At 43.0% G+C, this 22,790-nt stretch overlaps 1 protein-coding gene across 1 annotated transcript; it reads right to left on the reverse strand.

Moving 5' to 3' along the window:
• Positions 1–6,099: 6,099 nt before the first annotated feature.
• LOC126992872 (high affinity cGMP-specific 3',5'-cyclic phosphodiesterase 9A-like) lies at positions 6,100–19,499 on the reverse strand. Its single transcript, XM_050851692.1, is given in 13 exon segments — positions 6,100–7,526; positions 7,529–8,195; positions 9,032–9,193; positions 9,329–9,418; positions 9,681–9,831; positions 10,365–10,477; positions 11,647–11,769; positions 12,563–12,698; positions 13,299–13,400; positions 13,883–14,015; positions 15,619–15,746; positions 17,663–17,861; positions 19,406–19,499. Coding segments are annotated over 13 exon segments (2,748 nt in total). The 3' UTR covers positions 6,100–6,876.
• Positions 19,500–22,790: the final 3,291 nt, after the last annotated feature.

Below are 22,790 nucleotides of genomic sequence, written 5' to 3' on the forward strand. Positions count from 1 at the left end.
TCACTGTTTTAATTGGTGTTCTCTCTATGGCTTTAACCCCTTGACTGTGGATTTCTCACAAGAAGACATTACCAAGCTACAGGAATGGAACAAAAAGTGGCTGCTACAATTCAGTGAAGAAAAATGTAAGTCATGCACCGTGGGAAGGGATTTCCAGCATACCATTACCACATGGGAAACACTCCACTATCCACCACAGAGGCAAAGAAAGACCTGGGAGTATATGTTACCAGGCTACCAGCGAGAGCCAAATCCGTGCCAATCGCAGCGGACGGGTTAAGGGAAGTGAAGGGTGATGATGTGCTTGAACATAATGGTGAACCTGGTGTCATCAAGCTCCCCATATGTTCCCTTGCTGGATTGCATATCCACAACATATACTCCAAAAGTATACATTACCATATTTCAGCATTTCTGCTTAACGTTATGCCATCCAAGGGACTTTCCTACTTTTAACTTTTTTATTGCTTTTTCTTTCTCACCTGTCTCTGCCTCCCCCTGTGGATAGGTAAGAGGTAAAGGTGGGTGTGTAAGCTATAACTGCACGTGGCTGTGTTGCTCATCTCTGATCCAGTGGCCCTTTGAGCCAGTGATAGGTAACAATCAATTCCCTCGGGGCATGACAATGTAAATCTGGGATTGCCACGGTTTACCTTCCCCAGGTTTCCCAGGTACCCATTTGTTGACCAGCCCGAAAGGGAGGATGAACAGCTGGGTGAGCTGTATGCCCACTGCCTGGGCCGGGATTCTAACCTGTGCCCGCAGAGTGATAGCCAGGCACGCTGCCCACTAGACCACGGAGGCGTGAGATTGCTGCCCTACATTCGTCTTTGTTCCTATACTGGTCACTTCTCTCTCCCACACTCATTCATCACAAACTAAAATATACTTTGTTTGTAAGACATTTATCTCCTCATTCCTTTCACTAACACCACATCACTTATTTTTATCCCAACTTCACAATGTAAATTGGTCAAATCCCAACTACGTACCCAGGAAATCCCCAGCCAGGCCTTGCAAATCAGTGTCCTTTCTTGACTCGGTACTAATCTCAGCTTCATTCTCATGGGCATCAGGAATTCTTACCACTGAACCTCCACCACTCAGCCTGTGCTCGACCTGCCACGCCCCACGAATGGGTTGTGGATGGTCCTCAAAGCCCTGAACAGGTCATGGGGCACCAGGGACGAACACAGCTTCATCATTGTGGTGTGAGGTCACTTCGTTATGGTCAGGAAACTTGGCTGTCTTATTATAGAAACCTGTCCTTGTGGCATATTTGGATTTTTTTTGTTCAACTACCATGTCACGTAACTTCAATTGAATGGTTGCAGAATGACATTGTAGAACTTACATAACGTATTTATTATTTTGTGTCAATATTATGGGCCCACTCATATTTTCAAGTTTACCTGTCATTTCCCTCCTTGGGTTGTGGTATGACATTAGTTCTATCTGCATGGTTGAGAATTGTCCATACTTACTGCAGCAGTACTACAGAGGGAGCCCACAAAGACTGCAAGGGAAGGTAGTCAAGAAAACACAAGGTCAGGCACGGCAGATTAGACAAAACTGGATTATGTTCTAAACTAACCTCAACTTTGCAACACTTCATTGATTGCATTGAATTTTACTGTCACTCTACAAGGTATTGCAAAAGGTGTAAGAAAACATGAATTACTATATGTTTTACACATCTGTACATCAGCTGGTACATTTCTTTTTGTGGCACTGAACTTCTTATTGTGACATCACTAAGAAAGGCCATACGTAAAAACTAATTCAGCCACATAATCTTTTTAAAAAATAATTTATATTTAAAATCACATTATTGGTTAAAATAATTGTGAGGATGTAATTAATCAGGAAATTAAGGGGAAAAATTAAAACTAATAAATTTAGATTTTTAAGTAACTACCATTCACTATAGATATGTCCTTATTGAGTGCTCCATAACTGTGAAGTGGAACTGATGGGTCTTTACTAGTCCTTTCTCTGGAAATCCTACCCACATTTTCAATATCAACATCTATTTTATTGATCAGATACATCATTAATCTGGTACACTGTACGTATTATCTTACGTAAGTCATTTCAGGCTTACTTTTAGAAATGGGAATACTTTTTTTCTTCTTTCAGTGATGTAGCTTAGGGGGGAAGCAGTAGGGGGCTCATGCCTCAATGAGAATTCTGTGACCCCATTGAGATTTTCAAATGTATATATAATATCAGGTTTACAAAACCCATCAGGCCCATCAAGAATACTGCAGAAGTGCATGCAACCTCCTGCAGGCAGCCAGCACCCCCATGAAAGCCTTGTGCATCTTTCTCCCCCTCTGAGCCCACCACTGGGAAAAATATCTGGCTAAGCCACTGCTTCTCACATGATCATATACACTCTTTGAGAGGAACTTTTCTGCTACTTAAATAAATAAGTGTCAGCACATTATATTCTGAGGAGTCTGTCAGGACAGTATGTTTGAAAATAAATTGAACATCAATTTGCAAAGAATACTACACAATACCTGTATTCATTTAACAGCAAGTTCACAATAAAGTATACATATATAGGATCACTATGTATCCTCTATTTCCATCCTAGGATACATCCATACTATGTGGTTCTGTAAGAAAACAATAATTCGTGCACACAAAAGAAAAGATTTTCCAGACAATACTGTAACAAAGGAAGATATGGCAGATCCGTTACGTCAGGATCAGACACCTAATGTAACCAGAACACTCAACACCGACACGTTCTCTCTCCCCGCCAGGGAAGTCTAACACTGTACACTGACCCGGGGCACCGTTTCCAGAGCTAGACATGAAGTATGCCTACATATTATGTCTTTGGCACAAATAAAATATAATAAATTGAAAACCTTTCTATAGTGGATATATGCATTATATGTTTTATTAAAAATATGAATTTTCATAATGATATGAACATGTAATACATGGAAGTAGATATGTATGTGTGTGTGTGTGTGTGTGTGTGTGTGTGTGTGTGTGTGTGTGTGTGTGTGTGTATATATATGCAGGAGCTTCACTTAATTGTGAGAGCATGAATTCAAGTTAACCATGGGAGACATCAAAGTAGAGATGGTAAGTACTTACATGTATTACATATTCAGATAGACGGATCAAATCATCCGTCTGTATGAAGATGTAATGCCTGTAAGTATTTATCGCCTCTACTTTGATATCTCCCGGGGTTGTCTTGCGTTCATGCTCCCAGAGTGAAGTGAAAGGTAAACAGGTAAACTCTACAGCTATAAACGGTATACGCTATAGCTGTGTGTGACCTTGGTGCTCACCTCCGGCGCATTGACCCTTGACCCTGTGGTGGGTGAAAACCCATCACCCAGAAACAGAGGGCCAGTGTGACATCCAGGCTACCACAGTTTACCTTCCCCAGGTAGCCATATATCAGTCCAAAAGGGAGGATGAACAGCTGGGAGAGCTGCACACTGACTGCCTGGGCAGGACTCGAACCCGGACCTACGTATTCATAGCTAGGCATGCTAATCACTGCACCAAGTGAAGCTCCTGCATATATATATATATATATATATATATATATATATATATATATATATATATATATATATATATATATATATATATATATATATATATATATATATATATATATATATATATATATATGCATGCATGTAGACTATATGTGTGTGATCATTGTTATTATCATTTACCCAAGTGCATGGTAAGCATGTGTGTGAAGGGCAATAGACTTAAAGAAAACAGTCACAGGAGAGATCAATCAACAAAATGGGCCACATCTCCATTTTTTGACACAATTATAAGCTCGACTCCTGTTTATTACAATTAAGTAAATACACACACACACACACACACACACACACACACACACACACACACACACACACACACACACACACACACATGAATAAAGCGAGGTGAAGGAAATGAAATTCAACGTAAAACAATGCAAAAAACTGGAAATGAATAAAAGTACTAAGAGGCTGTCACTAAATTATTCAATGAAAACTGATCAAATCCCAATGGCTTGGCTAGAGAGGGAAAAACTTGGAAGTGTCGGTCCAGAGTAATTTGTAACCCAAGCAGCACATTAATATGATTGTAGAGTAAGGTGTTGATGAGCCTAAGAGTGGCGCTTCACTGCATGGATCAGAAGATGAAGAGGAAATCAAAAGAGGCTCTGATCCACCCCACATTGAAACCTGCAGCAGTAGTTTGGTCCCAATACACAAAAAGAGATATAGAGACTGTGAGACTACAAAGAGCAGCAGACATAATGATCCTAGTCATGCATAGAAAGACTGGGAAGATTAGGACTACCACCCTCATAAGAAAGAAGGGAGGTGAAGTGTTTAGGGCAATGGTGGGGGTAGACAGACTTGGCGGGGAAGATCTATTTGTGTGGGGTGGGGGAGACACAACGGAGTATGAAACTATTGAAGACAAGACGATTGAAGGCTGTAATAAAATACAAATTTCCAGATAGATGCAGTGAACTGGGAAGTGGCCTAGGTAGGGAGATTGTCTAGCTCAGAACCTCAAATGAATTTAAAGCCATTTTACTGAACGAGACATCGAGACTGGACCCCAAGAGTGTAGCTGAACTTCTGTGTATATCAAGTACACACACACACACACACACACACACACACACACACACACACACACACACACACACACACACACACACACACACACACACACACAATTATTTGGTGCTCTACACAGCCAGCTGCTCAGCCATACATATATATGCCTGTCTAGACACAAAGGACAGGACAATCCACTTCCAAGGCTGTGAACTTTCCATGAAGGTTAATAAAGAAGGTCAGGTTCCCATGATGAGCTACACATTAGTATTTGCATACATACATGATATAAGCAAATTAAAAAAGATTGTATGAAGTGATGACTAATTTATAAGCGACATTTAGCACACTAAGTCTGTTTCAGCGGAGTATTTGTAACACTGCAGCGCCTCCTTGAGTTCCAGCTTCAAGTGGCTTGCTTATTTCAAGTAATACTGGAAGTGTCTAATACATGTTAAAACTCTTGAAAGGCACAAAATAAAAGAAACGCTACATGAGTAGCCAACAGGAAAAGTTATTATGTGGACCCCAAGGTCAACCAGTACATTGTAGTGGCAAACCCCCTTAGAAGACTGTTCTCTAAAATATATACATGCACATATATATATATATATATATATATATATATATATATATATATATATATATATATATATATATATATATATATATATATATATATATTCTCAAATGTATGATGAAAATACTGATGAAATGTAGGTAGACAGTAGCTTTGGCACATTGCTAGCATGGCCACCAGGGCGCCCAATGATGTGCCCAGCACACCGGGAAACACTCCTGGGTGTCTTGAGGTGTAGAGATAACTTGGTTCGGAGGCAAGATGATATGTAAGAAATATACCTACTACTACAAGTATACGATGTGTGTGTGTGTGTGTGTGTGTGTGGTATATATATATATATATATATATATATATATATATATATATATATATATATATATATATATATATATATATATATATATATATATATATATATATATATATACACCTGTGCAGGTTTTCTCTTTGTGAGGGGGAGCATAGAGGTGGGTGAGGCCGAGAGGTTGAGGTAGTATGCCTTCACTGATGCCCATAGGGAGCATGGAGTGTTAGATCTTCTATGTCTGGGTCAACCCAATATGCATGCTTAGTCCTCATGGACACCATATTTTTTATATATATATATATATATATATATATATATATATATATATATATATATATATATATATATATATATATATATATATATATATATATATATATATATATATATATATATATATATATATATATATATATATATATATATATATATATATATATATATATATATATATATATATATATATATATATATATATATATATATATATATATATATATATATATATATATATATATATATATATATATATATATATATATATATATATATATATATATATATATATATATATATATATATATATACTGACTTTTAGTCAAAGAATACCTTTCTGTTAGATATAAAATTATTAAATACTTTGCAGATAAAACCTTGAAGGGCTTTCCTATATCATTGGCATTAAAAATTTGTTTTGAGCATGAAGAAGCTAAGTATATATCTGTACATTTTCTACACAAATAAATATTAGGCTCTAATCTATTTTTCTCTTTTCTTATAACTGGTCTTTTGCCACACATTTTGTTTTATAACATGGTCATTCATCCCTTTTAATAAAATCTTTCAAATGTTTGTACAACACTATGAAAATACATATATTTATATATATAATCTAAACATTTAAATACTACAACCCTCAGTGGTTAAGGTACTTTTAACTGCACCCACATGGCCAGTCAGTCCCAAGCAGAGGTGTGGCAAGGCAAAGTGGGGGAGGAGAGGTGGTTTGGCAACGTCAGCTAAAAGTACTCTACGCTAGGTACAGCCCACCCGTCCTGGGACTTACTCCCCAGTGTTACCCAAAACACTTATGTTACCTGAAGGTTAGTAAAGTTTTTTTTTACCATAAATTCTTTCAAAATCAAGTTTGAGGTGTGATCTGTTCACAATGCATTTGATGCAGAAGAGATTCCTATCAGTTTACCTTAACTTTCTAAATATCTGAAAAATAGTTGTAAGTGATGTGAGGAATGGTCCACTGTGGAAGACTCTTAACCATCATATACCTTGACCCTTATCATCCCTTTACTCTTTACTCCTCAGTGGTTTCACCTAACAAATATGTTTTAAAAACAAAAACATGTTCCTGCCTGTCATAACCTCTCCTCACTAGGACCACATGAATCACTGTGTCTCATTTCATCTTCTTTGGTTGGAGATTTCTTTCTGAATGACAAAGACTTGAAGAGCAAAGCCCTGGTTGACTCTGGTTTCTTTTTAAAGCCTTTAAGTCCTTCAGGAGAGTGAACCCCCTTAGTCTGGCTGAAGAAGGTTTGATGTCGGCTGAATCTGGCAGCTCCGTCCACCTGTTGCCTCTTAGACTCCTCCAGAAGGTTGTCCTCAGAGCTACCAGGAGTGTTTTCTGGTGTGTGGGTTTCTGTTGCTGCTGACCTCCTTAATCGACCATTCTTTCTTGGCAGTACATCAAGAGATAAACTAAATCCTTTGTGCTTTAAGATAGAGTTTGTAACCAGCACACACTTTTCAGAGAGTGTTGGTGAAGGCTGGGCGCTGGATGCCACACAAGGTTTTCTTTTTGGTTCCACAAGTTCAAAGGAGGTAGAAGTTTTAATTTCTAATGAAGAGATGAGACCCTCAGAAGATGATTCCTTGCATTTGTCTTTTGCTTTCTCTTTATCATGATTATTAAACATATTCTCACCACACGGCATTTTCTGGGGATTTGTACCAAAGCTAATTCTTGGCCGTGATATATGAAATGTTCGATGGTGTCTACTCTTCGAGGTTCAGACTTACTCCTACTGCGTTTCAGAACACTTTGCAGACCACTCTGTTTACATCTGGTGCTCCTACTGCTCATCATAGTTGACCCATTGGAGGTCCTCTCCTTGTCACTAGAAGAGAGACGCTCAGAGAAAATTCTAAACCGAGCAAACAGCGATTCCTTTTCACTTTTCTTTGGAAGTACCTCACCATCCTCTGGTTCATTCTTTGCCTCAGCATGAGGGAGGAGCTCCTCAAGGGTTCTGGGTGACACAGTTCGCTCACAACTAGATCGCCCACCAACACTACTGCGTCGCTCTGAACTGTTCCTCCGTGAGGGAGATATGTGAATGTCTGTAGCGATCTTAAATCTTGATGTCCTTTCACTAACATCAACTTCAGTTTCTGTGTCCAACTCTGTACCATCACCATAATCACACGTGCTGGACCGGTACATGGAGATGCGCGATGAGGCTCTGCTCCCAATGCTGAATGAGCTTTCAGTCTTTTGCACAACCTTTTTAGAGTTTTCCCGGGAGAGGCGACTGTTGGGTCTTTCTATTTGCAGCTCTTCCTCTTCAACTGTTGGCTCTAAGGCAGCTTCTGCCTCCTCTGAAGCTTTCTTTGCAGCCTCATTCAGCTTCCTGTAGTGATCCAGTGCAAACCTCACAGGCTGAATGATCAGGTCCTGAGAAAAGAAAATAATGAACTTTTATTTCTTGATGATACCTATTGTTCATATTAACAATTAGTGATATATAGATTTTTTGTGAATCTTAGAAATAAAACCATTTTTGTTGGATAAGAAACATATTAGTAATATAGGGATGTGGGACTTCAGTGTTCGCCAAAGGAAAAGCCTCATATAACACTTGGACAAAGGATCTCACCAAAAACAGTTTCCAAAATAACGGTTTCCACAACAACAGTAGGAAAGAATAGATCCCAATTTCTATGATGATGTATGGATCCTTTCAAGCTACAAACTTTTTGCTGGTAAATAGTGTGTGGGCACATCTTAGTTGGCCTTGTTTGCTGTCACCTTGATGTGGTCGCCAGCGTGGTGTGGCCAGGGATACACGTACAGAGGGATTATTGGGGCTGCTTTTCCCATTTGAGACATGGCCTCCTATTACTATTTTTTTAGCTGCAGTATTAGGAATCATTGAATTGATATGAGTAGTAAAAAAATTCACAGTATAGAAATTAGTGAGGTGTTTGGTGTGATGACTGTTTTTAGGCTTAGGCATGGAGAGTACTGTGGCTGTGTCTCCACTCTGGCTCTCCCTCTACCCTTACTTCTGTCAACACATTATTCATTCTGCCAAAGCCAATGGTTATAGAGGTGAAAATATTACACAACAGCAAGCACACCACTTTAACCCGGTAGCAGCGGGGATCATGTTTCTCAATGGTCCCTCCAAGCGAGAAAAATGAGAAAAAATCACCCCTCACACAAACCATTTCATAATATATATCACAGCATTTGTGATCAGATTCAGACATTAAATAAAAGTGCCTCACATCTAGCTCTGGGAGGACCTTCCCGAGAGCTTCAAACAGAGGTAGTAAGACGAAGCCGATGAAGGAGCACTGGGACGAGGGTTTGGTGACCTTCTCCCGGTCCATGAAAGGGGACACTGGCAGCCCCTCCAGCTTCTCAAGATCACTTTGATTGAAGAATTCCTGTGTGGGAAAACTTTGATGTGAAAAATGAACGTACCAGGGTATCAAATATATCTAGAAGCCTATTTTAAGTTAGTTGAAATGATAACCAATAAGTTAAATCTATATGCAACCCTGCACTCCGGCACTCCTGACCTGCATGAGACACTCCAGCCAGGGCTCAGCAATGTCCAGCGGGCGCGCCTCATTGCTGATGTCGGCCACTTTGATCAGCACCATGGAAAGCTGAAAGAGGGACCAGCTTGTGAGAGAACAATAAAACACCAGAAAATTATGACATGTTTTTTTTTACAGTACAGGAGATCCTCGTTGCTTATAACTGTTCTTGCATCTTGAGTTTTAATGCTCCATCCTGCCTGCTGTGTACATTGATAATCTGATTCAGTCAAAATTCTCTTTAAATTACTTTGTCATGTAGTACTTTGCCTAACATTACAACCTTCCTCACCCAGCATTACTTCCTCTCATTACATGCAAACAAACATACCACATTGACGTGTGCTCGGTTCTCGTATGAAAATTCTGGCATGATTTCTCGAAAGTCTGAGAGGATTTCATTGTGACGCGCCATGTCCGTGGCGAGGATGCAGCGGATCATGCCCTCCCGCACCTTCTTGTAGTCCTCCGGGGGCATGTTCCTGAAAGGTGGAGGGAGTACACACTGAGTTACATATCATCATCAGTCATTATTGTTCACTGCAGGACAAAGACGCACAAACTTTTCTCTTGATTCTGTAGGACAAAGGTTTCAATTTCATCCCCACACCTGCTTCACTGTTTGTCCTGAACACTACAATTTCTGGATTATCACTTTGCTTTGGTTTAATAACAGCAACCACTACAACTGAAACTGTCTTGACTAGATACCTATGATCGTAAAGGGTTCATGGAAAACACACACTCATTCCCTTTCTTATTTACCACAGCTACTCTTTATTTCACAGTATTTATGGCATTTATTATCTCAAAGCGCTTTCAATATGAGGAAGATGCAAAGAAGTATACAGTAAAACAATTTCTTACACTACGGTGCTTTCATACCAAAACATTTTTCCCAACCTTCCTTGACAGTGCGCCGTGCATAACCCACTAATGAAAAACTCTCAGTCTTCATTTTCTCCCTGATGGCACCATTTTGCTGTGGGAAAATAGTGGGCGTGGCTTTCCCTACCTGAATATATTGCATTCGTTGCGCTCAAGGACGCTGAAGGCAACGGAGCAGTGGTGGTTTTCTAGTGGGGAGATGTCATTGTAGCGGAGGGCAAGCTCGGTCCTCGCATTGATCTGTGGGGGTTGAGGCATTGATGAAGGATGAAGATATTGATGAAGGATTAAGGTATTGATGGTCCTGGTATTGATCTGTGAGGGCCAAGGTTGCATAAATGAAGGACTAGGACATTGATAAAACATGATGAAATACAGCATTGATGGGCCTGGTTGTGAGAGCTGAAGTTGTGTAGAAGAAGAATTAAGAATGTTACGTATGTGATGTGATGGTAAGGAAGGTTGACTCAAGAACATATACGAGTATGTGCCAGAACATTTGTGTGGGGTTTTGATAAAGCCAAGAATGTAAAGTTGGAAAGTTTCGTTTAGTCGGCGCAACATCTGTGGTCATATGCCGGAGAGACAGGAGGGGAAGGAATTATAGGAGAAGGGAACAGATCCCAGGGGACGGGACACAACCCCCGATTAATACCTGGTACCCATTCACTGCTGGGTGGACAGGGGCGTAGGGTATCGGAAAAGCCGCCTAAATTTTTCCACTCCGCCCAGGAACCAAGAATGTAATTTGCATCACATTGTACAGTGTGAGATAACATTAATTACACTGATGATGAAAATGAGATTAACCCCAAAAATCAATACGTATCCTTACATTATGGCATCCACTGGGCAAGGGTGTTTAAAGTACTTATTTTTAAACTTTACAAAGAACACCAATTTTTTTTTCATGCAAATCAAAATGTTGAATGAGCAGTGAATGTCATTTCTGGCAATATCAATCGGTAATTTTGTAGAATACTTGAAGCGTCTTATTCATTGCGGTATCAAATGATTCAGAAAATGGAGCAGCACGGAGTTAGGTGATGAGCACAGAGAGAACGCCCACATTGCTCCATTCACATACGGCTGAGCTTCTGCAGGAGTCCCCAGTGAATATGATTGCTCTCTCTCTCTCTCTCTCTCTCTCTCTCTCTCTCTCTCTCTCTCTCTCTCTCTCTCTCTCTCTCTCTCTCTCTCTCTCTCTCTCTCTCTCTCTCTCTCTCTCTCTCTCTCTCTCTCTCTCCTCTTCTTTTTTTCTTTATTTTACTTCTCTTCTCCTTTCAGTTTCATCTCTTCTCATTTATTCTCTCTCTCTCTCTCTCTCTCTCTCTCTCTCTCTCTCTCTCTCTCTCTCTCTCTCTCTCTCTCTCTCTCTCTCTCTCTCTCTCTCTCTCTCTCTCTCTCACCTGGTATATGTTGTTGAAGCCCGGGTGATCCAGGTCGTGGCAGATGCAGGAGGTCAGCAGGATGAGGCAATCGAGGTCGCCCAGTCGCCGCTGTAGGCCACACTTGCAGATCATCCCATACATCTGGTGGGGGGAGGTGGGGGGGGGGAGGCTTGACTTGATGACACTAAGACCAATTAAGGCTAAACAAAATCCTATGCGTGAAAAATATGCCCTCAGTTTAACATGCTGTCTCAAAAGATGAAGGCAGAATAAGTTGCAAAGGAGAGAACGAATGAACGATATAGTTTCGTTCCAAGGGATCAATCCACTATAGTCTACGATTCTAATTGTGGTGTTGTCAAACGCTTCCATCCCTCACATCACCTACTTCCAAAGGCCTGAAGTGAGATCAGTCGGGTTCTAATGAGTGTCTTCTTACGTTCGTGGTACAGAAGAAGGGTCAAACTACCACCAGGGTCATAAAACCACCTATGGAAATGTTCAAAACTCCTACAAAAGCCGTGTCAATTATGTGTACTTGGGCGATGAAATGTTTAAGATTATGACCCTAAGTGTTGCTTGTGAACCTGCACTGGGTCACGATAATCTGTTGCTTAGATCCCCACTCCTCTGATAGGCAAAGAAATACAAGACACTGTGAAGGAAAAACGTGGAATGATATAGTAGAGAAACAGTGATGGGCATAACTATATTCTACGGTTCTGAGCATTGTGAACCTGCACTGGGTCACGATAACCTATTACTTGGGTCCCCACACTAAATACAAGTCAGTGTGGAGGAAAACTTTTAATCATATGGTAGAGAAACAGTGATGGGCGTTACTATATTCTACGGTTCTAAGCATTGTGAACCTGCACTGGGTCACGATAACCTATTACTTGGGGGTAGTGAAACAGTGCTGGGCGTTACTGACCATCTGGGTGACACAAAAGGCGTGCATGAAGTTGTGGAAGGGGACCTGGTTGTAGCAGTGGTAAACGCGGCACAGGAAGCTGCGAAACACCTCCAGCTCGATGCCGAACTTCGAGAGGAGCCCCAGATCCTTGTACCTGTGGGGGGAACACGGGGCTGGGTGATATAATGCTCTCTCTCTCTCTTTCCTCTCTTTCTTTTTTCTTTATTTTACTTCTCCTCTCAGTTTCATCTCTTCTCATTTATTTTCTTTTACTCTCTCTCTCTCTCTCTCTCACACACACACTACACACACATCGTTAAAATTGGCTAAATAAGTCAGAATATGGAATTGTACGAGCTTAACTCCACTTACTAAAAATACAAACTCGTACTGAGGGACAAACGAGCACGAATCCTCCCTTACACACACGTATTTCCCATCCCCATACACAGTTTCCCTTCCCACACACACGCATATTCCCCCTCACCATTCACACATGTACTCCCTCCCTCCCTTCCCTTCTCCCCCCTACACCTATCACATTCACCATTCAGCAGGTATTCTTAGTCCATCAATTTCGCCTTTGTTTTGTTTAATCTTCCTCTTAAAAGCGTTGAAATCTAAGTAATATTTCTCCACTTGTCGTTCTATACTGCCTTTCATGTTCTCGTTTTGTATAGTCATTCGTTTATTTGCGTCTATATCGTATCGTAGAAGTGCGCGGGCGGCCCTTCCGGCGTGGTTGGTTACTTACATGTGTTGGAGGAGCAGCAGAATTTCCCAGTCCTCCCACGCCCAGTTGTTGAAGGAAGGCAGCCGTAGGAGCTCCTGGGTATCAACGCTCACCACGCCGTCACTGGGAAGCAGACGGGGATAGTTCTGAGGCCGCGAAAGGGTTAAAAAAGAAAGGTATCGGGTCATTCCTTAATGCGACCCACGGCTATTCACCGTTCACGAGTAAAATAACGCATGGAAGAAGAGGGAAGAGGAGGAGCAGAGGATAAGAACGAGAAGAATAAAAATAAGTATAATAACAGGGATAGGCAAGATGATAAGAAGAGGAGAGAGACAGACCAAGAATTAGAACAAGAACAACAAGAAGCTAAGTCGAATAGAATAAAAAGGAAAGATTATAAAAAAAAGAAAAGCAAATGCGAACAAGAACAAGGAAATAACAAAACACCCAAGAAGTAAAACAGAACAGAGGGAAGAGATGAAGAAGAAAAGAACACGAAGAGAAGAAAATAATAAAAAAAAAAAAAAAAAATAAGAGTAACCCATGAAGTGCGATCATTTCCTCACCCCAACACACAACACACATAATCGCAATCAACTCACCAGATTTCCCTGAACTTCCCGCAGACCGTTCCCACCTCCTCCTCCGCCTTCCTCCGGTACTGAACGTTTTTCCAGCACGGGTGAGAGTTGCCCAGCGTCCCGAGAGGCTCTCCGATCCCCTCCTTGTAGAAACCTGCGGGAGACGATGCATGGCTGTGAGTCTGGCTACTTAGAAGGGCAAGGGAGCATGAGGAAACACTCGTGGGAAGGATGCAGCTGAAAGAATCTAAGACGGGAAGAACTGTTGATGCTGCGTGCGTCCCTGATGACCCTGAGAACGCTACTACTACTACTACTACTACTACAACTACTACTGCTACTACTACTACTGTTTCTCGTCTTTCTATACTATCACCGGCATCACACCCACACATATTGAGATTCACCCAGCCATGTTTAAGAGGTGCATAGGAGGGAAGGGAAGGGTAAACTAACGTAAATAGGTGTAAAATGAGGAGAGATCGAGAGAAGGGATGCAGACCGGAGTAATAGGCTTTGAGTGCGTGTGTGGGAGGGGTGAAGGGTAGAAAAGAGGGAGGGAGAGAGAAAAGTCATGAGGAAAAGACGTGAGAGAGAGTAGGGAAGAAGGGAGAGGAGGAAGCGAGAAAAGAAGGGAACGAGGGAGGGAGAAAAGACCCAGGAAAAGACGAGTAATGGAAGGAAGAAGGTAATGAGGATGGATGGGTGGACAGAGGGAGAGGAAAAACCTTGAAATAGGAGGCGTAAGGGAGAGGAGAACGAAACGAAGGAGAGAGGGAGGGAGTTAGGGAGGGGCGTAAGGGAGGGAGGGAGGGCGGAATGAAGGAGAGAGGAAGGAAAAGCGACAATCCACGACAAAGAGTGAGGTGAAAAGGAAGGAATGATGGAGCGAAGGACGGATGAAGGAAGAATACATTTTTAGGACAAGTGAAGAGGAAGGGATGAGGGAAAAAGGGAAGAAAACCCAGCCAGGACAAATGTGAAAGATAAAGGAAGGGAGCTAGGATGACAAACCCCTAAGACTGTTGATGCAATATGTTCAGGATAACGTAAAAAATAAGCCCCGCCTCTCCAGTCCAGCATCCACCAATGATATGCAGCGTCTGTTGGAGAGTGGGCGTGGCCTGCTTGCGGACTGGCCAATGCTATACACTTAATGAGGTTAGAGGAGGGGCTTATTTCGATGTAAACGTGAATAGACTATATGAGAAGTGAAGGAGGGAAAGCAACCAGAATGAAGGGATACTCAGCAACCCACGACAGGAGTGACGGTGGGAGGGAGGGAGAGGAGTGAGTGAGGCAAAGTGACAGACCCCTAAGATTGGTGATAAAATGAGGGAGAAAGACTAGCCTCCCTTTAGGAACATATCGAAGGAATGGTGAGGAGAGGCACACACCCAGTAGCTACAGGTATAAAAGACTGAGGGAGGAAGGGAAGGAAACACAAACTCCAAAACAGGTGATGGGAGGGAAGGAGGGGGAGAATCAGCCTCATTTCATAGCAGGTTTGAGGACGGGAAGGGAAGACTCACTCAGGCAGGACAGGTGTAAAGGAGGGAGGGAAGGGTGGGAGAGGCAAACCTCCGAGACAGGTGACATGAGAAGGCGGAGGGAGACAGAGACCAGCCTCACCTTAGAACAAGTGTGAGTAGGGAGGACAGGGGAGACTTACCCAGCCAGAACAGTGAGGGAGGGAGGAGGGAAAAAGATCAGCCTACTCTCAAGAACAGGCGTGAAGGATGCAGGGAGAGACTCACCCAGCCAGGACAGGTGCTCAGTGGTCTCCAGCCTCATCTTGAAGGTGTCCACGGCGAGCCTCAGCTCCTCAACCACGGGCGGCAAGTCAGCTCGCAGGGAGGCCACGCTTCGCTCGACCTCGCACAGCCTGAAACACAGAGGCGGCGTCCTTACTCCCCTCGCCTGCTGTTGCCGCCCTACTGCAGATTACTGGTGATGCATACTCATAATAATGACCTCGAATGCGTGGGCACGTAATTCGGGCATTCGTGAGTAACACACACACACACACACACACACACACACACACACACACACACACACACACACACACACACACATACACACCACTCCCTGGCGCAAATGGTAGAGCACTGCGCTGTCAGGCTTCACGGTCTGATAGGGCGGCGGTTCGGGCCCGCTCAGGCCGGATTCTTTCCGTTGACTAGGAGTGGTTACTGTCCCCCCTTGAGCAAGGAGGATGGGGTGTGTGGTGTGTGAGGTCCTGGCAGTACCCAGAGATCGACGATAAAGAGCACTTGCTCATGTCGGGAGGGTACCTGCTAGCGACTACGAGTCCAGCACGTGATCAGGCCGTGGTGGTGGTGGTGGTGAATTACACACACACACACACACACACACACACACACACACACACACACACACACACACACACACACACACACACACACACACACACACACGGGTGGCGAGCTACTGTTTGTACTGACGTGAGCCAATCTTTTAAGTGACCATGTTTTATTTAGATCTTGCATGTTTCTTTTCTTCTCGGCTCCGCTCCTCGTCATCACTTTGGGCTGTAACTATAACTCAATCGTATTGCTCGAGACACTTCAAGAAGACGTTCTGGTTCCGCCTGTGTTACAATTGTCCTGCGCGGCGCAACACTGTGCAGCCGTCAGCTCGCCTGTGTGGTCAGACGGTGCCCCGCCCAGCTGAGGTCACGCGGTATGACGCGGTGGTGGTGGTGCGGGGGAAGGGGTGGTGGTGGTGGTGGTGGTGCGGGGGAAGGGGTGTATGTGAAAAAGTAGACCCTACTAAATAAAACAAAAATAATGAATGTGCCATGAGGTAATTTTGGAACTTGTTCAGTACGCGGGAGCAACAATGACAGCGTGACGCTCGTCCAATATTAACTGAACCAAACTGACACCACCCACACCCACACACACACACACACACACACACACACACACACTATAGAAATAAATGGGAGTATTAATAACAACAACAATAATAATAATAATAATAATAATAATAATAATAATAATAATAATAATAATCAAAATAATAATGGTAATGAATATAATAATAGAAATGAAAATACTGATGACATCGAGACAAACTGCATATCACCACGGCGGGAATTGAACCTCTACGACGGCGCGGCAGCCACCTCGCCCCGCGGACCACTGAGGCACACGCCGCCCCACGGGGATGAGGTGCGGGGGAAATATCGGGGTGGCATATCGCTGTCTGTACCTCCATGACGCCACACAGGGTAATAAACACTACTACTTCTACTACTACTACTACTACTACTACTACAACAACTACTACTACTGCTACTACTACTACCACTACTACTGCTGCTATTCCTATTTCTACTACATCTATTACCATTATTTTCTTTTATCATTACCATCATCATCACGTCACCACGCTCACCCAGATCAATGTTAATCCGCCTGAAAGCCCGGCGCGGCCCCATAAAACACGGGTAATAAGACTGATGACTCGTCTTCCGAATTCACTCTCGTTGGCCAAGAGTCAATGCTAGGAGACGCTATTACATTAAGGAGGAGGAGGAGGAGGAGGAGGAGGTCAGAGAGAAAAAAGAATAATTCTCTCTCTCTCTCTCTCTCTCTCTCTCTCTCTCTCTCTCTCTCTCTCTCTCTCTCTCTCTCTCTCTCTCTCTCTCTCTCTCTCTCTCTCTCTCTCTCTCTCTCTTTCCCCTCCAACAACAACGACAAAAACTCGACACCAACATAAAAAAAATAGACGTGACAACTTCAGCTCAAGTCAGGTCAGGTCAACACTCACCTCTGCTCCAGGTCCATAAGGTCAATCCCCAGACGGTTCAGCTTCTCTCCTGCAAGAGAAGAAAAAGGAGACGTGAGATGGCGCTCCGGACAGGGCGAGAGAGGTGACCCGATCCCTGCCTGACCCCGCCTCACCTCTCTCGGCTTGTCCACTGCCCGGCGCGGGGTGGGGTGAGGTGAGGTGTGGGAGGCGAGGCGAGCCGCGGGTCAGTTATTGGGATAGTGTGATGTCCCGTGGAGATGTGCTTTATTCATTTCCAGTGCCGGGGTGAATGTATCCCATATCAGTGACACCATTTGACACTCGAATATTAACCCTCATTCCTTTTTTTTGGCGTTACTGTTTGTCTGTCTGTCTGTCTGTCTGTCTCTTGTCAACCCTTTTTCTATATACATTAAATAGTTTTACGAAGATTGTCACAGGCTTCAGGAAGTTGAGGTGATATTATAAGTATTAACATGACCTATAACCTCGCTGTAGGCTACCTGTATTCTTAACCTGCATTGTTAACGGCTACCTTAATTAAAAAAAAAATTCTTACGTAACCTCATAATTACCTTAAAATCCTAATTACTCTCTCTCTCTCTCTCTCTCTCTCTCTCTCTCTCTCTCTCTCTCTCTCTCTCTCTCTCTCTCTCTCTCTCTCTCTCTCTCTCTCTCTCTCTCTCTCTCTCTCTCTCTCTCTCTCTCTCTCTCTCTCTCATGTGTTATCAGTCGCTATGAAGGAATAAAACAACGGAAAATTATCCACGATCAAAGGGCCATGACACACATCGGCGGCGGGATTTACGTGTCCGGCTGAGCTACTTCCATCCTATACCGCGTTGCTGATGCCCTGAGAAGCTACTCGCACACCACCTTCGTTTCCAACTCTTTCTAAATCTCTTCTTTTACCACTGTGACCCAGAGCTGCTGTCTCCTGCTGGGCTTCTGCTGCTCTGTTTGCTATACGTGTATGCCTCAAAGTAACGGAATAGAAGCTTTCAGTGGCCAGCAGGCGGGTAAGGTATGCTGTGTAGACATCTAGGTAAAACAACAACTACGACAAGAGAAGATCAGGGCTGACTAAACCTCCATTCATTCCGTCACTTACAATTTCGCTTCGTTCCAGGTCTCTACAAGCACCTAAAGATATGAAAAAAAAAAAAAAAAAAAAAAAAAAAAAAATCATTTGCTGGGCCATAGTATAAATCTGAAGTACACTCGTCACCTCCATTCATTCCGTCACTTACAATTTCGCTTCGTTCCAGGTCTCTACAAGCACCTAAAGACATGTAAAAAAAAAAATCATCTACTCGGCCATAGTATAAATCTGAAGTACACTCGTCACCAAATTCTTCCTCCTTACACACTCACTCGCCGATATAAAATTTAAGTCTAATCGCCACAACAAGAAAATTTCACCGCATTCAACAGCGATTATTGTGAACGACGCAACGGTGCCAGATTGTCGTACTCAGGATTTTATATTTTCCAACTTCCGACCCAAAAAATGTCTCCTGGACCCCAACAACGAGATTCAGTTATAATTATCGTTAAAACAGTTAATTCCTGATGTTTCTTGGCAATACATAGGCGTCAAAAAACGGTAAATACTATGCTCTGAGTACGACAATCTGGCAACGGTGGAACGATGCCTCCAGGCCCCCATAAAACTGTCAACGCATTCAACAGCGCCGATTGCGAAGGACGTCCCGCTCCCCTATAACCATGTCGGCCCCAGCGCCACGTCCTCGCCCTCACCCTCGCCCGTCCTTGTTATCCCGGAGGCTCTGATGGACAACGCGGAGCCAATCTCGCGGCACTCAAGGACGATCAGAGAACCATTCGGACCCATGTCATCTCAGGCGATCACTCTTAAAAGCTACTCGATCGCTTGACGTGTATAGACTCATGAAAGAGGGAAAGAATCATAGAGGATGTGAACTGATATATGTATAGCTTATAACCTCTGCCAAAAATATGTTAGACGCAATAGTCGACCGAACGTGATGAAAGGAATGAAGCACAAGGGTATATATCACTCTTAAAAGCTACTCGATCGCTTGGCGTGTATAGACTCATGAAAGATGGAAAGAATCATAGAGGATGTGAACTGATATATGTATAGCTTACAACCTCTGCCAAAAACACGTTAGTTAGACGCAATTCTCGACCGAACGTGATGGAAGGAATGAAGCACAAGGGTATATGAAAAGACATAAAGCACGTAAGCCATGAAATAAACGGAACGGCCCGGGAATATATGGTTGTTTTAGTCCGTGCAATAATGTCTCCCCTGAAAATAGAGTCTGAAAATAGAGTTACTAAATGGCTCTCGCTGTCCGTAACTAACTCAGCGCACAAAGTTTGGTGATTTGGGCGCACGAGAGGCGGAGAGACAGACAGACAGACAAACAGACAGACACACACAGGCAGAAAGACACAGGTAGACACAAACAGACAGAGACACATATGGGTATTCAGAACAGACAGATAGATAGACAGACTGATAGACAGACACAGGTAGACACAAACAGACAGGCACATATGGGTATTCAGAACAGACAGATAGATAGACAGACAGACAGGTAAGGCAAAATTCGTGTTATCTCATTTTCTCCGTCCACAGGAAAAAAAAGAAACATTCATAACGTGATGTATATATGAGAACTCCTCCTCCTCCTCCACCTCCACCTCCACCTCCTCCTCCTCCTCCTCCTCATTCCCTTCCCTCCCCATCCTGACTTGAGGGTGCGTATTGAAGACTCGAAAACTAGTACCTTCAATATCTTTTTTCTCTCATTTTTCTTTCCCAGGTAGGGCTTCGAACACTCACCTGGGGACGCTAATTAATCTGCGGACAATAAAGCCGCGGTCCCCCGAGGCAGGTGTCGAGGCGGGATCTATTGAACGGTAAAATAATAATGAGTAATTGGATGTTGTCGCAGTTTTACGGACGGAGATCTTCACCACTTGGCTTCCCTACCCGAGAGAGGCGGAAGGGACAGTTGAGAAAGGGTGGAGGTGGAGGGTGCAGGTGAGGAGAGGGAAAAGAAGTTGAAAAGGGAGAGGCAGGACACGAGGAAAGAGTCAAGCTTGCAAAGTGAGGGGAGAGAAAAATTGAAAGGGAGAGGGAGATGGAGGACGGACGAGAGGAAGGTGAACAGGGAGAAGAAAGAAGGGAAGGGAAGGCAGAGGAGTGAAGGAAGAAGGGAAGGGAAGGCAGAGGAGTGAAGGAAGAAGGGAAGGGAAGGCAGAGGAGTGAAGGAAGAAGGGAAGGGAAGGCAGAGGAGTGAAGGAAGAAGGGAAGGGAAGGCAAAGGAGTGAAGGATAGGAGATAGATGGAAAGGGTAAAGGATGTGAGGGAGAGGGAGAAAGGACAGGGAGAGGTAAATAGGGTGACGGATACAGGGTGGAGCGGGAGAATGGAAGAGACAAGGGAGATATGCATAGGGTGAAGGGTGCGTAATAAAACCAAAGAGAGGGAGTGGCAAAGGCTGGGTCAGGGGTGAAGAAGGGTGAGGTAGACGAGAGCAAGGGTTGGAAGGGTGAGGGAGAGCAGTACAGGGTGAGAGATGCAGGGTGACAGTGGACACTTAAAGGACTGAAGGGTTTAAAAGGGTGATGGTAGAATATGAATAAGTTTGAAGGGTGAGAGAAGGGAGATTAACGAGTTCAAGGGTGATCCAAGGGTGAGGTATGAAGGGTGAAGGGTGACCTGGACATTGAAAAGGGTTGAAAGGGTGAGTGATGGAAGAATACGGACTAGGGAGAAGGGTGGAAAAGAAAGGGTGACAGAAGGGAGACTAACGAGTACAAGGGTGATCCAAGGGTGAGGTATGAAGGGTGAAGGGTGACCAGGACATTGAAAAGGGTTGAAAGGGTGAGTGATGGAAGAATACGGACTAGGGAGAAGGGTGGAAAAGAAAGGGTGACAGAAGGGAGACTAACGAGTACAAGGGTGATCCAAGGGTGAGGTATGAAGGGTGAAGGGTGACCAGGACATTGAAAAGGGTTGAAAGTGTCTGTGATGGTAGGAAACAAACGAAGGTGAAGGGTGCAAAATAAAGGGTGAAAGAAGGAAGATTAACGAGTACAAGGGTGATCCAAGGGTGAAGGGAACATAGAAAGGGGTTAAAAGGGTGAACAATGGTAAAATACGAGCAAGGGTGTAGTGGGGAAAGGAAAAACAGGGTGACAGATGGGAGATAAACTCGAACAAGGGTGAGTCAGGGTGAGGTACGAAGGGTGAGGGGAGATTAAACGTTACCTCCTCACCTCCCTTTGATAACATTTTTTCTACTTCTTTTTTGCTGTATTTTTTTTTTCCTCGACCTCGTAATCTGACAGACTATTTTCCTCGCCGGGTCATGTTTTTTCCTCCCCGTTCTAAGCTCTCGTCACCTTTTCATATGATCTCGTTTTCCTTTCCTTTTATTTTCATTTTTTCCTCTTATTTTATTTTTCCACTCCTTGCCTTTACCTTTCCCTCCCCTTTCCACTTTTTTCTCTTCCCTCATTTAACTCTTCAGCCTCGTCTGTTTTTTTTTTTTCTGTGGGAACGTTAATTAATTCTTCATATATAATCGACATTAATAAAGACACATAAAAACACTCGGTAAGACTATTAAGAGCTAAGTTACAGTTCTATGTATTCTAAATTCAATAACGGAAAGTAATATGATGGTAACCTAACACTTATGAAACGGTTTACTAACTTAATCATCCATTTGCTAAGTTATTTATTCATTTGGTGGTTGATTAACTGGGTGATTGACTAATTGATTATTTCCTCAATATATTTACTACTTAACTCTTCTTGTTTTTCAGTCTCTTCCTTTTTTATTTCTTTTTCATCGATCTTGTTTTTCAGTCTCTTCCCTTTTCAGTTCTCTTCCTTTTTGATTTCTCTTTCATTGATCTTGTTTTTCAATCTCTTTCCTTTCCAGTTCTCTCTTCCTTTTTGAATTCTTTTTAACTTCATCTTCTTTTTGCAACCTTTTGTCTATGCCTTCCCTTCCCTCATCTTAATTTTTTTTCATCTCCTGCTCTTTCCCTTTCCTTTCTTTTCTTTCCTTCCCTCCTCTTTCGTTATCAAAAACAACTTTGATATAAGTTTCTTGTGTAGTAGAAATCTCATCAATAA

The sequence above is a fragment of the Eriocheir sinensis genome, unplaced genomic scaffold, assembly GCF_024679095.1.
Source record: "Eriocheir sinensis breed Jianghai 21 unplaced genomic scaffold, ASM2467909v1 Scaffold511, whole genome shotgun sequence".
NCBI lineage: Eukaryota > Metazoa > Arthropoda > Malacostraca > Decapoda > Varunidae > Eriocheir > Eriocheir sinensis.